Consider the following 15,432-nt stretch of genomic DNA (forward strand, 5'->3'; position numbering starts at 1 on the left):
GGTTTGTGCGGGCCGAATGTCCTCGATGCTCTAGACCACAACGGATTCACCTTCTTGCCACTCAGCGGGGAGAGTCATCTCTGGAGATGACATTCGGGTTTGTGCGGGCCGAATGTATTCGATGCTCTGGGCCATAATGGATTCACCTTCTTGGTGCTTAGCGGCGAGAGTCACCTCGGGAGACGACGCTGGCTCACGCTGGCGTTCTCGCTCGTTGTCCATCATATCATGAAGTTCAGCCCATCGCTGATCTTCTCGTTTTTGAAGTTCAGTCATTAGCTGATCGACCGGAGATGACTTGAGCCATTCCATGACAATATCCAACTTCTCGTTGATTTCCTTAACCTCAATGTCGGCTTCGGAAGAGAACTCGCTATCGAAGTTAGGTTCGTATTGATCATTCCGGAGCCACACAATAAAGAATTCGGGAAACATCTTTTCCATTTGGTCCTTAGAGAGAGGCCATTGGCCGTCTACCACCTCAAGGATTGTCCATGCGTATGCGGGGTGTATTTCAAATCGAAACTTGCCCCTTTTGTTGATAAAGACTTCAGGATGATCACGGAGTTCATCTATGTGTCCTCTCTCGGCGATGTCACGAATCTCGTCCACTGTTAGCCCAGTCATTCCATTATTTGGGCCCCGTGGTTCGGGCCTATTTCCTCGACCGCAACGTCCAACGCCACTGACACACTCTCTCGCGCGCTTCTTGCTTGCGGGCCGAGGCCATTTGGGGCGGATTAACCCCTTCGGCGGGTAGGTAACGTGGGTGTATCCCGTATCATCCATTGGTAGATCAGAATGGTCTCGAGGAAGTTCACTGGCTGATGAATCCCTTTCAGTCACTAATTCCTGATTATCTTGGGAGTTCGGGGAAGCCTCAGCCATATTATCGAACTCGATCGGGATCCCAGGCGTTTGCACATGGTCGGGGGGCAGCAGGTCAAAGGAAGAGCCATCCTCCTGGACTTCTACTTCATCATGCTGGCCAACCAAGGTTAACCTGTAATCATTGCCAAATGAATCAGCGAGTTTCTCCTCGAACTGATTGAGATGAGGAGGCTGGCAGAGTTCGGTGAGCCGAGTGCCGTTGTGTTCGATGTCTTTGTAGAGCTCCTGCACAGCGGCCGATCCTGACATAGAGGCTATCAGAAGACCAAGAAGGGCATGCTCGGGACATCCTTCGCCAGTGACCGGATCGTCACTTTCGTAGATAGACTTGCGAAAGTGAAGGACGAGGTCGAGGGCTTCTCTACAGGTGAACGATGTAGGAAACTCCCCACGAGAGGCTCGCTCCATGATCACCCGGACTCTCGTCTTGAGTGGGGCTTGTGGTATCTCCATAGCGTTATTTTGGTGTAGAATCTCCTACTTCCAGCCTGCGAGACTTGTGAAATGGGGATGGATGAGGTTATGAGAAAGGAGAGATGAAACAGAGAGACCAGGACGAAGAGGAGAGGCTTTGGCAGTAACAGGACAGAGGAGCCCTTGGTTTTGGGTGAGACTATTTTCGCAGGAAAGTCCCCGGACGCGGACTAGAGGCAGTACAGCCACGTAGGAAGAACGGTTCTAGCCGCAATTTGTTGTCCGGTATTTGTGAATGCCTCTGAAGTTCCACTGAGCTTTCATTCAAAGCTGGCGCTCATTCGAAGCTGGCGTCCAGGAGAAGTGATGGAGCAGAGAGTTAACAGGAGGCAGCTATCAGAGCGTCAGAGCGTTGAAGAAAGATGAAGGTGGGCGAACAGTCGCGGGGTGTTAATGGGGAGACAGTTAGTGGTCAAGTCGAGCGGAGGAGTGATCAGGAGAGGAAAGATGGAGAGCAGAGCTTGGGGTAGTGAAAAGAGTCGAGGGTAATTCAGATGAGATCAGACGACGAGTACAATATGACACCACGTTAGCCCGAATAAAATACTGGAAGTGTGTCGCGCCACCTCACCACATCGGTATTCTGCTGGCTAAGCCATGACCACCTGCATCCAGCCTTTCTTTCTCCCCGTCTCTACATAGTTGTCGACCCATAGGTTGGCTCCCTATCAGTACAAGGTGGAGCTTCACATACATTACGAGAGGCCTCCCATTTTAATCATCACGTCTTCTGCCTGGGTGAATCCTCACTGATCTCTCAGTCCAGCGTTCTGCCAAACCACCTCTTCAACTTCGTCTTCCTCTACAACTCCTTCGTCCCACTCAAGCTAGTGCACACACGTGAGTTGACTCATATCTTCTGTCCGTGTGAGTCTCTACTGATCTCAGTCCAGTGTTCTGCCTAACTCCGACCTCTCTATCCCTTACATTCTGTTTGCCGATTCCACCTCCTTCACAGTCTCTCATAATGGAGGAAGACCAGAACCTCAACGAAATTCATGTGAAAGCCTCCAAGGCCGTGTCTCGCTTTCTCGAGTTATCCTTTCCGATCCACTTTAACAGTTGTGACATTGCAGCCGTTTGCGACCACTTCCTACATAACCTCCTGGTCACCGGAGAGAAGGATTCAGACTCAGAGCGACTTCTTCTACTCCTAATTGGAGCCTGCTCGGAACCCAGACTCTTCAAGCGTGTGCTAAAAAGAGCCAAAACGAATGGCGTCACTCACACAATCGCTGCCCTCCACGCGTCTGGCGATATTCGCAATTTCAGAGACTTTGTGAACGATAACAAGCTCAAAGCCCTCAAGCCCCCAAGGACGTCTTTTCACCTAACTAGAGGCCCGAATCTGACTTTCTGGAATTATAGGTAAAGAGACTAAATCATTATCACTCTTATTAGATAAAACACTCTTTCTTCTCTTACTAGCCTAAATAGAAGATAGCCTAGAAATATCTATCCTATCTAGCTTATCTAGCTCATCTAGCTTATCTACCCTATCCACCTTAGTATCACTAATTAGCTCAAAACCTTCTATTTACTAAGAAGGTTTATCTATTTCACCGTCCTCGTAGATAGATAGAGATTGGATAAAAGCTAGCTACTAATCTTCTATCTCGAACCTAGTCATATATATAAATATCATTAGGTCTTGGATAGTTACAGAATTTAGACGACCCCTTCGATAATAATAGATATCCTAGGCTAAATTAAGTAACCTTTCTATACTAGCACTAGTAGCAGGGATAGAGAAAATATCCTATACTATATATGCTAGTGTAGGGAACTAATGCGTATAATCTTTCTAGAATAGACGAGGGCTAATTAGGACTAACCCTAAGTGAAACTAAAGAAATTAGACGAGAGGTAAAATGAGAGGTAAGACTAGAAGCAAGAGAAAAGTAAGAGAGAAGTGAGAAAAAAGTGAGAGGAAAGTGAGAGGAAAGTAAGAGGAAAGTAAGAGGAAAGTGAGAGGAAAGTGAGAGGAAAGTAAGAGGAAAGTAAGAGGAAAGTGAGAGGAAAGTAAGAGGAAAAAGTAAGCTTACCTCCTTAGAGATATTAAGTTAATTTATCCTGATCCTAGGTGGATTTAGGCTTAGAAGTAAGTAATTAATTAAGCTTAGAAGCTTAGATGTCATGCTCTTAGGATGGATATATAACTGTCCCAGTCTTGGATATCCTCGTTCGATCTCAGCAATATCCAATCATGGCGCGAACTCCAATTAAGGAGAGAGTGCATCTTTTCGAAGCTACAGGGTCTGTCGACCAAACAACTAAATCGGCACTGCCTTCCAAATGTTTCAAATGGGAACTGAGGACTAGCCTGTCGCCATTGCAAATTTGCATTATGGCCGAGAAGGGCAGCCGGAACGAGATGATCGCCCACGACAATGTGTTCTACAGTGGTGGATGGTGCGCAGGCGAAATTCGACCCGAGTACGCGTGGACCTTACTTGTTGTTAAAAACGACAAGTTCCCTCTCTCGAGACACCGGCTTTTGCGAGTGTTCCCAGAGTACGGAATGGTTTACGATCGCGCACAGAGAAAACAACCCGAACCAGAAAAGCCAACATTGCGTAGCAGACGGAAAAAGCAACAAGAGAAACAAGCTGTCCTTGATGATTTAGTCAAGAATTACAAGAAACAGAAGAGCGACAGGCGAGAGCTGGAGTCGGAGATCGAGATCATCGGACATAAACTCCACAAACTGAATGTTGTCGCCCAGACAACAAAGCTGGAAGTCGGTGAATTGAGGAAGGACATTCAGACATTGACTGGGATGGTGCGTCAACTTTCCTCTAACCAGTCCTAGTCCTGTCAACAAGGCAAGTCTCATAATTCGGCATTCGCTCCCTCCAGTCACCTCACAAAGCTAAACTTATCCCAGGACATCACAGCGATGAAATGCGCCTAGGGCCTTTTTGAACCCAAATTAGATGGACAGGGACAAGAGATTACCGAGAACGAACTTCCGAGCATGGTCGGTGAGAATGACGAGGATCAGGGACAGTGAAGGGAAAGGGAGCAAGGTCCGCAAAGGAAAACAGTCCAAAAGAAAAGAGAGCCTATACCATGGCGTTTGAATTAGAAGAAAGATGACATGACGAAGAGGCCTCCATTGATTTCTCTCTTTATTTCCAGTTCGGAACTTAATTTCCAATTTTTCTAGAGAGCTAAGTTTTCTCTAATTTTGAGGTTTTCGAATACTTTTTACGCGCCGGTGACCGATTATCACAACACTGGAGAACATATCCCCAAGCTCTAGTAAGACCTACAGTGGGATCTGGAAGTTGAGTAGGTCTAATTAGCTTAAGAGTTAAAGTGACTTAGGCTCGCGTAGGAAGCTAACTAGTAATAATAGGCTTAGGACGCTAACTAAGAAAGGGAAACTTTGGCAAAGCCAACTAGCCGCGCGTAGCGCGGTGAAACTGCTTGTAGTCCTGTATTTATGTAAAATCTAAATCTACTTGGGAAAGACCACAAAGGTTTATTTTCTTCGTATGACAAGATAAAAACAGGCTTGAAACATACTCAGTTCACATCTAATTTCTCAGCTCAATTTAAGGGACTGGCCAGATCTAACGACATAGGAAACAGCAAATTACATGCCGACAAAAGACAGAAAAGCCCGTGATTACTAAATCTGCGCCAAAACCGCCTTCACAGTTCGGTCTGTATCCTCAAAGAGATGCCAATGCCCCACATCTTTGAGGACCTCGATATGTCCTCCTCCTGTGGCTTCAGAATACTTTTGGCAAAGGGTTGGTGGGCTAACTTTGTCCTCTTCGCCAGTAACAAAGCACACGGGCATCTTGAGGCTCTTCACATCCAGGATATCATGAGCGGATCGAGCAAGCGCCGTGCAGGCCTTTGCATATCCCTCGGCATCTTGACTTAGCAATGAAATGCGGACCGCAGCGATAGCCAAAAGGTTGTTCTGTTGGACATAGGCTGAAGTTCCGGCTTGGGTGATTGCATCCACGACCGCCAACATTCCCTTACTGCGAACCAATGCAGCTCGAGCGTGGGAACCTTCGCTTCCTGGCTTGGGAAGTGGGCTCGGCGGAGGACCCATCAAAATAAGTTTGGACACAAGGTCAGGATATTCCAGGGCGAGTTTGAGGGCCACAAGACAGCCCATGGAATGAGCGATCACAGTCACGGGCTCGTGGACTGCAGCAACTCGTGACATTTGGTAAAAGTCTTCTGCAAACGACGCAATAGAAACGGTACTGAGTGCCGAGGTGGGTGAAAGTCCATGACCCTCAAGGTCTAGTAGATGCAAAGAGTGTGTCGACTGCAGCTTCGCAATAAGGGGGCAGAAGTAGTTTGTAGACCCGCCTAGGCCGTGTATGAAGAAGACCGGAGGACCACTTCCAACGCCTAACCGTTGGTAGAAAAGGGGTTTGCCGTTTATATTTGTCAACCCCACGTTACCGATCGCTTTTTGGTTAGCAATGGGAATGTGAGACTCCGCGTGCTGGATGGTGGTATTGACAGCGTCGACAGCAGCAATCTTGTTTGTCAAAGTCCCCAGCCCTGTCACGGACACGCTAATCTCATCTCCAGAGTTCAAGAACTTCATTGGTCGGAAGCCGAAACCAACACCGGCAGGGGTACCGGTGGCAATAACGTCGCCGGCTTGCAACGTCTGGCCAGCGCTGATGGTCGCAAGCAGCGTGGGGATGCTGAATATCAGATCACCGAGGCTGCCCTCTTGTCGTTTTTCCCCGTTGATAAAGGTCTGCACGGTCAGGTTCTCTGGCAGGCTTTCCTTGGGCACCGCAATAGGTCCCATAGGGCAGAAAGTATCTGGAGATTTGCCGAGGAAGAATTGCTTGTGGTCACGCTGTCGCTCACGCGCAGTCATATCATTCACAATGGTGAAACCCCAGACGTGATCCATGGCGGTTTGCTCGGAAATTTGGAATCCGGGCTTGCCAACAATGACACCGATTTCACCTTCGTAATCGACGCTGCTGGTGAATTTATGGTGAAGCAGAATTGGTTCCTTGGTTCCGATGATCGATGTTGCGCGCTTGGTGAAGATCACAGGATGAGTCGGCTGGTCCATTTTATCGCTAGCATCGTATCCGGAAGAGTTGAACTCGCGAGCATGCTCGACGTAATTCTTCCCGACGGCCAGGACATCCCGACCGGAAACAGGAGGCAGTAGTTTGACACCAGCGAGTGGAATTTGCTCACCACCGACCGAGACCCCGATTTCGCCGGCAGCGATCACTTGGTAAAGGTCGGTGAGCGGAGTGCCTGACTTGAAGGCTAGAGGTGTAATGGTGGATGCATCGAAGTCGAGATGACCGATGCGAGGGCGCGATACAGCAGGGTCCAAATATGCGACATAGTTGGTAAGCTTGCCGAGGGCGCCGTTCGTGGTGTTGTTGATGGTCATTTTCGAAACTGGAAGCAAAGACAAGGTTACCAAAGCCAATGGCTTCAACAACTTTCGATACTACCTGGGTACTTATAAAAAGGACAAATGCGTCTACATCAGACGTTTGTCGACTGGCGTCATCGAAGTGCGGTTTTGCTTACCGCAGATTTTCGCCAATTCACAAGATGCGGGGATTATAGCATCATCCTTCGTAGTTACCCAACCCCCGCGTATCTCCGCGCATCCGCGTAGATCCTCGCCCCCGTGTGTCTCCGCTCAGTCCTGCATTAGGCTATTTCCCCGCATCTACCATTCGTAGTATGGTCTCATTCGTTATTCTCTCGATGACAGCGAATGACTTCCCCATTCAAATGGTCGGCATTCTCCCTTTTACCCGAAACCGGCACAGCGCTCCGAACTCCCAGTGGCACGACCTTCTATGACAACACATGGGGAAGCTACGGTCATCAAGGTTCATACGAATGGAGTATTTGTAGATCATATGCATCGTATATGGCCAAACATGATTGGTAATATTCGTTTATTCATCAAAGTTACCATCGTGACTTGGACCCTCCAACATATCTCGGTGGCTCCTTGAACCGGTTCTCTACCCCCATAGTTCGGCCAATCCGTAAGGGTCGTCCAAAAGTATCCATGAGAGATCGAGAGTGAAATCGCCAAAACTGCCAAGAGGAGTCCTCTCCTATAAAACTTCGAATCACGGTGTCGCCGCCCGGGTGGTCGTGGATGAAATTTGTACAGTCGTAGACGACATTATCAATGACTATCCAGATGCGACGGTGTTGTTTGCTTATTTGAGACCGCTGTGACCGAACAATCGCTGGTGGGATGAATGGGAGAGAGTCGTCGGAGGTCGTCACATCTTGTAAAGGATATTGATCGTCGGTTATGACCCCCCGTGTCATTTGATCAGACTTGGGGTAATCGGATTCGATAATCTCGACATGTTCGGTGGAAGCCTTCCAATCGGTGACCGGTTTGTATTGGTCACTAGACGGGCAGAGTGCGGGTTCGCGGCGCCGAAGACTTAGCCAGCCCATAATTGAAATTGTACTTTCGCAGAAAGGCAAGAAACTTGAGCTTCAATTTTATGACCGAGGTGACAAAGGAGGACGGAGAAGCGCGGATATCGGGGGGAAGTAAAGTTACCTCGACGGCGTAGTAACTCCGATTGGCCCCCAGGTATGTTCACTCGGATCTACATGCGAATCTCAATGCGGGGAACTTGACTGTCTCCTTTCACTTGGACACGGGATCAACACTTGTATAAGCTATGCGCAACAGAATATTTGAAGCGGATCATGCCACATCTTCCACTACGTTTTGGTGACCTAGTCTCGAGTTATTGTGTTGAGTGAATACTTACTATACCATGACCAACATATCTTGGATGTCCCCGGATTATCCGGTTGAGAAATACGACGGGCCCCCGCGCAACATTGCCTATATTGATCAGTTGTCTTTCGACCCGGATCTTCAACCGAAGCACAGCGAGATCGCTGGCACCGACACGTCTTCCAGAATACTCATATTGGACGTGAATATCCTGGAGGCCACAGGTCGGGAGTCATACAAAGGAGATGTCCTCATCGCCAGTGAGTGTCTCTTGCTCATACCATAGCCGACAGTTCAGATTCTGATTAATTTGAACAAAGGTCAGCGATTCACTCACGTCGGGAAGGTTCCTAACAAGGATGATCTTCTGCGCGATTCCAGCGTCCGTGTGTTCCATGGAAGAGGCCGCACACTGATGCCCGGTCTGGGAGATGCTCACACGCATTTCACTTGGAACGGAGGGGACCTTGGCCAACTTGCGGACCTCGGAGTCGAGGAGCATACGCTCCTTACTGCTAGAAGCGCAGAGTGCTTTCTGGATTCAGGGTACACCATGTGTTTCGGAGCAGCATCGGCGAAAAAGCGTCTTGACGTTGTGATCCGTGATGCCATCAACGCAGGGGATATCCCTGGTCCGCGTTTCCTCGCTAATGGCCAGGAAATGGCTCGACGAGGAGGTGAACTGGTTGAAGGTATCACTGCATTTGCAGATGGGCCTGAAGAAATGCGCCAAGTGTCAGTTTTCAGCCAGAAGATCCAAAACTCGAGACCACTAATCCTTTCTTAGGATCCGCGAACATATCGGGTTGGGTGTTGATCAGATAAAGCTCTCGATGTCTGGAGAAAATGTAAGGCACCTACCTGTCTTCCCTCATTTGACTGAGACTAAGTTGTATCAGATCACGGAAATTCGAGATGCAGAGGACTGTTACTTTGAACCAGCGGAGACGGCGGCCTGCGTTGATGAAGCTCACAAACACAAAAAGAGAGTTTGTTCCCACGCTCGATCAAAAGAATCCGTTCAGCAAAGTATCGATTACGGCGTGGACGTAATCTACCACGCTTCTTTCGTCGACGAAAAAGGTGAGCTACTATCTGCAGATCGGGGAGCGATCATATGACTTACACCATGCTCAGGAATGGACGCTTTGGAAAAGAACAAGTCCAAGCACGTTGTCGCCCCTGCCATTAATTGGCTGGTCGCGACGCTGTACGATGCCGGGATGTTTGGATATTCCAAGGAGAAAGCAGAAGAAGTGGGCTACCGGAAGGAACTTGAAATTGCCGACCGTGCTATGCGGGAGATGCACCGTAGAGGTATTGTGGTACTTCCTGGAGGGTGAGTCCTTATTCACTTCTTTCTAGAGCCAGGACTGAGAATTGACCTTTGATCTATAGTGATTACGGATTTGCATGGACACCTCACGGTACCTACGCTCGTGATCTTGCCCATTTTGTCGAGCGGTTTGGATTTACTCCCCACGAATCTATCATTGCTGCGACTTACGGCATGGCAAAACTATTCATGCGGTCTCACGAAATGGGACAGATCAAGGAGGGCAACTATGCTGACTGCCTGGTCGTCGATGGAGATCCGCTGGAGAATATTCACCTCCTGCAAGATCATGATCGATTGAATATCATCATCATCAATGGCCGAGTTCATAAGGCGGGAGCCAAAGAATATACCATCCCTTCGCAAAATGTGACTGGTGTCCACTCGATGACGAACGAAATGGTTCAGCCGAAAATGGAGGTGGCCCATTAAGAATTCTAGGAAGAGTCTGAGGAGGCGAGAAGATGTCTTCCGAAACCGTTGATAGGGACCGGTACTGCCCTATTTAGCACTTGGAAATTTGGCACTGTCCATTTAATTTGATATTCATGTACTTCTGAAATTCTTCCAGCAAAATGAATTTTTTTTTTTCATATTTGCTTTGATAATATTTAGTGCACTTTAGCTTTTCCCCGCATCCGAATGTAAAAGTGGGGTCGGAGACAAAGACCATCTCCGCGTGCCAGACATTTATTACCTGGCCGTTACCTAGAAAGCTTGGAACTCCGATCCTTTTCTCACATTCCTTCCCACTTCCCCTATCAACCTGTAATATATCTATCATTTACTCCTGAAAACCCAACAAATATTTCTGGTTGCAAGCTATGGCTAGAAGAATTCCTCTCAGCTGTGAAAATTGTCGCCAAAGGAAAATTCGCTGTCTAGGCTCAGGCGTTCCTTGTGACACTTGCCGAAGACGTGGAGTGGCGCTTACGTGCCATTTCAAGCGCGACCCAGAACCTAGTCGAGAAAACTCTCAGGATGCTCTACTCCAGCGAATCTCGACTTTGGAAGCTTTATTAGAGCGAAATATCGAATTGACGTCCAACACCATTTCTTTGCAACAGAATCACTGTCAGCTATCCCCTGTATCCCAGAGTGGGTTGTCTGTGCCTCAAGATATATCCAACCAGACTCCCACATCGATCTCAAACGCCAGTGTTGGCCTACCGCATGGTATTCTGAGGCCTCAACTTGATTCATCGGGTACCATCGTTACCTCTCCTACAGGTCACGTTCGTTACATTCCTTTCAATACAAAGCGCGATGCGAACCTGCTGGATCGGTTCCAAAACCCACGTCACATAGAAAACACATCGGGTTTTCTTCTTGGCTCCGATATATCTGGGTCCAGTCAAGTCATTCTGGATATACTTCCACCGTCTCGCCAATGTGATGAACTTCTTGCCGTCTTTCTGGACGTTTTTTCACCTCTTTTTCACATTATCCACGATCCAACATTCCAGCTAGCATATGCCGAATTCAAGCAAAACCGTCAGGCTGCGCCAAAAGCCTTTACTGGCTTGGTTTTTGTAGCATTGGCGCTTGCCATTACCGCCCTCCATCCGGACAATCCCCTCCTATCAGATCTAGGCGGCGAGGCCTCCCCGGCAGCAAATGCCAAATCACTTGCTGCAAAATATCGATCAGCCGCGATGAAATGCTTAGCAGCGGATGACTTCTTGTGGCAGCACAACCTGCAGACGCTGCAATGTCTTGTCCTACTTATCTATGCGATCAACCACGCACAGGGCCCAGCGTGGTCGCTTCTTGGAACGACGCTCAGTATTGCAGTGGCAATCGGATGCCATGTTGACCCGGCTCTGCTAAACGTCACCTTTGTTGAAGCTGAAGAGAGACGCCGAGCTTGGGCTGGTTTGATGATGCTATATACAATTCAAAACACCTGCCTAGGCAGCATAGCTCCATTTGAAATCACCAATAACGTCCAACTTCCGATGGACATGGAAGATGACGAAATCATGTCCCGTTCCTTACCTCTGGACGACTTGACGATCGTGGACCCATATTCAGACGATAGACCGCCAACCAAAATGTCATATGTTCTTTTCAAATTTCGGCTCTATCGACTTGCATCCGATATCTGCTGCTTGACTTCGTCGCAGACCATGCCCCAGCTTGATCAAATCCGCAATTTGAACGACCGAATTGGCGCCGAGAAGAGAGCACAAATTCGGCGCTTCCATAGGCATCCCGATCTTCCAATATATCAACGGGCACACTCATTCATTCTGGATAACTACACCAACCACCTCATGCTACTCTTGCATCGGTCATTTCTTACCACCAATGACTCCGTCGATCCTGAGATCATAAGCACGGGCTACGAGCGATGTGAGCAGGCGGCCTATGCCGTCCTGTCCAATTACGAAAATCTTCACGCGCGGCAGGAGTTCAGATCCTACAGCTGGTACACCCACGGCATCGGAGCCTTTCATGCCTTCTTCGCAATGTCGACTTTGTTGGTCATGCTGGGCCAGACCAAACGAACCGCTGCTTCGAAGCAAGTCATCGTCCAAGCCGTGCAAAGCTGTTTGGGCAAAATTCAAGAAGCGACGCCATTCAGCGAAATTTGCAATCGAGCATATTCTATACTCTCTCCATTGGTTACCGGCAATATTTGCCAATCGGATACGTCGCCCGGGGAGGCCTCGGCTACACCAGCAAGCACGGGTTCCAAGGATGCCAGTGTGCAGTTCATGGCTATGAACGCGGGTGAAGAATGCGAAATTTTCGATCCCAATGCGTGGCCGTTGGCAGAAGGCCTCGAGCAAATGATTTCCAAGATTCCATGCGAGCAGTGGCTATCTTCGGCGGGGTTCCCGTGGGCGGATGCTCTGCATCTCTGAGTTGGGATATCTGATTGCCAAAAAGGTTTCGAGATGGCTTGGGTGGGAGTCGGACTAGACTCGGCCGGAGAGTTCAAGGTCCGGACCCTGCGCCCGCCAAGGGACTATTAAACAAGGCCAATTTATGCCTTAATTTATTACCTAAGAAGGTCTAAGGTCTAAATTTGGACACTTCTTGGCGTCTTGGCGGGTCCAAATTGAGGGCGAGTGCCAGGTTTAGACCGTGGGACACTCGAATGGTCAAATACGTGTAAGTTACGTTATTTTGCTACATTCTATTTTCCAGAATGCAGTTTCTTGCCCTTAAACTCGGTCCTTTGCAAAAGCATACTTCCGATTTGTCCCCTTTCGTCACGCGAGGCAGGCGGTGTTTGACGTGGGCGGTGAGGAATTTGCACCCGAGTCGTCTGGCTTGCTGACGGGCAGTTATCTACTCGAGAGATCTAGTCTATCTAGCGGGGAAATGATTGATCGAGATATGACACTTTGAATGATAATGTACTTTGCATCCTCTGGGCTTGTGCCCTGCAACCCAACTCGGTCCGGCCCATCGGCGGGTGGCCCGATACACATCGCATGATATTCGAGTTGAAGAAATGATAGCAGCCATGAGATGACTGACCTCTATAAGGGTTTAATGACAGCACCATGGGTATTCGGTATCGCTGGTTTTTTCTCGCGAAGAGCCATATCGAGTGTCAGAGGGCTGATGTTTAAATGGCTCATTACGTGCGAGGCTCCTCTGGGTGTATCTTTTGTTGTACGCAGGAGAACGAGCCTGCTCTGAAGTTTGATTCCCTAGATGCGTTTATGGAGCATTTGGCAGTAAACTATCGGTGTATGAATGCCGCGGCTTTGTTGGAGAGGACGAGGTGTGTTGTTGGGATGATTGCGGATGAAGACGCGGAGTTTGATATTAATATCCCGCCTGCGCATCCAGCACCTAATGATTGATTATTTCGGGTTTGCGCTCAGAGTAAACGTACATAGGTAGATAGAGGCGCTCGGGCGGTTGGCCTTGATTTTCGGGAATCTCACCGGCTCTCTTTTTTTTTTGGTCAAGGTTTTCACCCCTGACCCATGTGACGATCCGATCGGATCCATGCTTATCACTACCGCGTGTACCTTTACCCAACCTTAGAAGGGAGGACTGTGTAATCCATCACCGATCGGCTCATGGATCGTCTTCTATGAGGCTGCCCCTCGCAGCACTATGCGTGGGGCACCGGTCGATCTGACAGCAGCGCTCAATCACATTGTCCCTGAATAGAATGTAGCATTCCCCCTGCGTGGGTCATGACCCACAAGGCCACTACCCCCCTTTGCTACGATGGAAATTCCCCGGTCATCTAGAAGGTGGCGAAAGTGCCGGAATCAATTCAGATATCCGTCACCAGGAATATTCATATATTCACCACGTCACAGAGGGGTGGTACCGAAGGGCCACTTCGCCGATGAAGGTACCAGGGGTCGATCGGCAAGATAAAGATGGGCCCAGACACGGTGGATTCGGGTTGATTTACAGGTGGATCGCCCGTACCACTCGGCCAATTGAATGTATGCGAACCCACACTTTCCCCGTCGCGTCCTTTTCGACTCGTTTTTCGCTCTTCCTTCCTTCCACCGTCCCTCGTTTTTGAAGTTCTTCGGTTGTCGGTGCTTTGCGAACTCATCTCCGTATGGGGTTCCGCCATACACGATTGGAATTCCCCCGTCTCTCACTTTAGGCTTCTTGTTTCCCCCCTCTCCGCCCCCCTTTACCCTTCGAGAGTGTCGCGCGCGCTCACCACGGCATGCCATGAGGTTATCACTCCGCATCGGCTCCGCGGCCTTGCTCATCATCCTCGGTTTCATCGTCTTTAATCGCCGCGTTTTACCCAAGGCCCCCTTGCCCAGTTCCTTCTGGCACTTCGACACTACCGACTTCCGTTCCGTGTTCCATCCCCAGCGGCCTCACAAGGATAGCTCGCACCGGAAATGGGGCGCCGGTACCGGCCACAAGGTCCAGTTGACCTACCAGAAGACCCCCATTGAAGTCCCCGACGAGGGCATTATCGTCATTGGCAAGTTGCGCGAAGAGGACACCACCTGGGTGTCTCAGGAGCTTGCAGAGTGAGTTTTTTGGTCCTTCGCTGTCAGGGGCTGCCAAGCTGACATGGAATACCTTTCAGATGGCGCAATTTCATTTATACTGTCGACGACACCTCCGTTCCGAATCACACCCCTAAGAATAAGGGCCGCGAGGCTCTCCCTTACCTCCAATTCCTCGTCGACCACTACGATGACCTCCCCGCCGTCGTCGTGTTCTTGCACGCGCACCGCGGTACATACGAGACGGCTTGGCACGTCGATACCATGGATTTCAACAACGTCGACTCCATCCGCGCTTTGCAGCACGACTTCGTCCAGCGGGAAGGCTTCGTCAATCTCCGGTGTCAATTGTCGCCCGGCTGCCCTGACGAGATGCAGCCATTCCGCAACCCCCCGAAACCTGGCGACACGGGTGAGAAGCACTACGCGCAGGCCTGGAAGGAAATCTTCGGCAATTCCAAGGTCCCTGAGAAGATCGCTGCCCCGTGTTGTTCGCAGTTTGCCGTTTCCCGCGAACAGGTTCTCCAGCGCCCGCGCGCGGATTACCTGCGCATGTATAACTGGGTGCTGAACAATGATCTGTCCGACGAGGTCACCTCCAATATCATGGAGTACATGTGGCATATTATTTTCGGCAAGGACCCCATCTTGTAAGTCTAAGTCCCACTCCCCACTGCGGTGCCCACTGTGCCCACTCCGTCGATCACATGCTGATTGAGACTGCAGTTGCCCTGATGTCTTCCAATGCTACGCCGACGTCTTCGGTGAGGAAGTCATCTATTGATTTCCTCCCTATTTTACCCTTCTTCTACCTTTGTATTCGATAGAACCACCCTGTATTTTTTTTTTCTTTCCAGGGAACGATGAACAGCGCCAATGCACATGACGACTTCCTTCTATGTCTATTCATTTGGGTGCAATGTACATGGAGTTTTCCTTTCTGTTTCAGGGTTTTTCGCCTGAGCATCGCTTGTGCTTGGTTATGGCTGTAAATGATATCATTCCAATCAATGCTCGTG

At 49.3% G+C, this 15,432-nt stretch overlaps 7 protein-coding genes across 7 annotated transcripts; 4 read left to right on the top strand and 3 right to left on the bottom strand.

The window, feature by feature from the left end:
- Positions 1 to 30: 30 nt before the first annotated feature.
- Positions 31 to 1,299, bottom strand: N7498_007747 (uncharacterized protein; the record flags this gene model as incomplete). The annotated part of the gene is made up of 1 exon (XM_058454809.1): positions 31 to 1,299. The coding sequence occupies one exon, from the start codon at positions 1,297 to 1,299 to the stop codon at positions 31 to 33; it is 1,269 nt and encodes a 422-aa protein (XP_058307058.1).
- Positions 1,300 to 3,712: 2,413 nt separating this feature from the next.
- On the top strand, positions 3,713 to 4,177 carry N7498_007748 (uncharacterized protein; the record flags this gene model as incomplete). The annotated part of the gene is made up of 1 exon (XM_058454810.1): positions 3,713 to 4,177. The coding sequence occupies one exon, from the start codon at positions 3,713 to 3,715 to the stop codon at positions 4,175 to 4,177; it is 465 nt and encodes a 154-aa protein (XP_058307059.1).
- Positions 4,178 to 5,002: 825 nt separating this feature from the next.
- Positions 5,003 to 6,775, bottom strand: N7498_007749 (bifunctional fumarylacetoacetate hydrolase/alpha/beta hydrolase family protein; the record flags this gene model as incomplete). The annotated part of the gene is made up of 1 exon (XM_058454811.1): positions 5,003 to 6,775. The coding sequence occupies one exon, from the start codon at positions 6,773 to 6,775 to the stop codon at positions 5,003 to 5,005; it is 1,773 nt and encodes a 590-aa protein (XP_058307060.1).
- Positions 6,776 to 7,311: 536 nt separating this feature from the next.
- On the bottom strand, positions 7,312 to 7,821 carry N7498_007750 (cytochrome b5-like heme/steroid binding domain-containing protein; the record flags this gene model as incomplete). The annotated part of the gene is made up of 1 exon (XM_058454812.1): positions 7,312 to 7,821. The coding sequence occupies one exon, from the start codon at positions 7,819 to 7,821 to the stop codon at positions 7,312 to 7,314; it is 510 nt and encodes a 169-aa protein (XP_058307061.1).
- Positions 7,822 to 8,153: 332 nt separating this feature from the next.
- N7498_007751 (metal-dependent hydrolase family protein) lies at positions 8,154 to 9,884 on the top strand (the record flags this gene model as incomplete). Its single annotated transcript, XM_058454813.1, has 6 exons — positions 8,154 to 8,376; positions 8,437 to 8,851; positions 8,904 to 8,964; positions 9,016 to 9,199; positions 9,254 to 9,455; positions 9,515 to 9,884. 6 exons carry the CDS (start codon positions 8,154 to 8,156, stop codon positions 9,882 to 9,884), a joined length of 1,455 nt encoding a protein of 484 aa, XP_058307062.1.
- Positions 9,885 to 11,107: 1,223 nt separating this feature from the next.
- Positions 11,108 to 12,322, top strand: N7498_007752 (fungal specific transcription factor domain-containing protein; the record flags this gene model as incomplete). The annotated part of the gene is made up of 1 exon (XM_058454814.1): positions 11,108 to 12,322. The coding sequence occupies one exon, from the start codon at positions 11,108 to 11,110 to the stop codon at positions 12,320 to 12,322; it is 1,215 nt and encodes a 404-aa protein (XP_058307063.1).
- A 1,798-nt stretch (positions 12,323 to 14,120) lies between these two features.
- N7498_007753 (DUF3431 domain-containing protein) lies at positions 14,121 to 15,197 on the top strand (the record flags this gene model as incomplete). The annotated part of the gene is made up of 3 exons (XM_058454815.1): positions 14,121 to 14,434; positions 14,494 to 15,063; positions 15,140 to 15,197. The coding sequence occupies 3 exons, from the start codon at positions 14,121 to 14,123 to the stop codon at positions 15,195 to 15,197; spliced, it is 942 nt and encodes a 313-aa protein (XP_058307064.1).
- Positions 15,198 to 15,432: the final 235 nt, after the last annotated feature.

Source organism: Penicillium cinerascens (assembly GCF_028974065.1).
Source record: "Penicillium cinerascens strain IBT 15544 chromosome Unknown contig_9_segment0_segment0, whole genome shotgun sequence".
Classification (NCBI taxonomy): domain Eukaryota; kingdom Fungi; phylum Ascomycota; class Eurotiomycetes; order Eurotiales; family Aspergillaceae; genus Penicillium; species Penicillium cinerascens.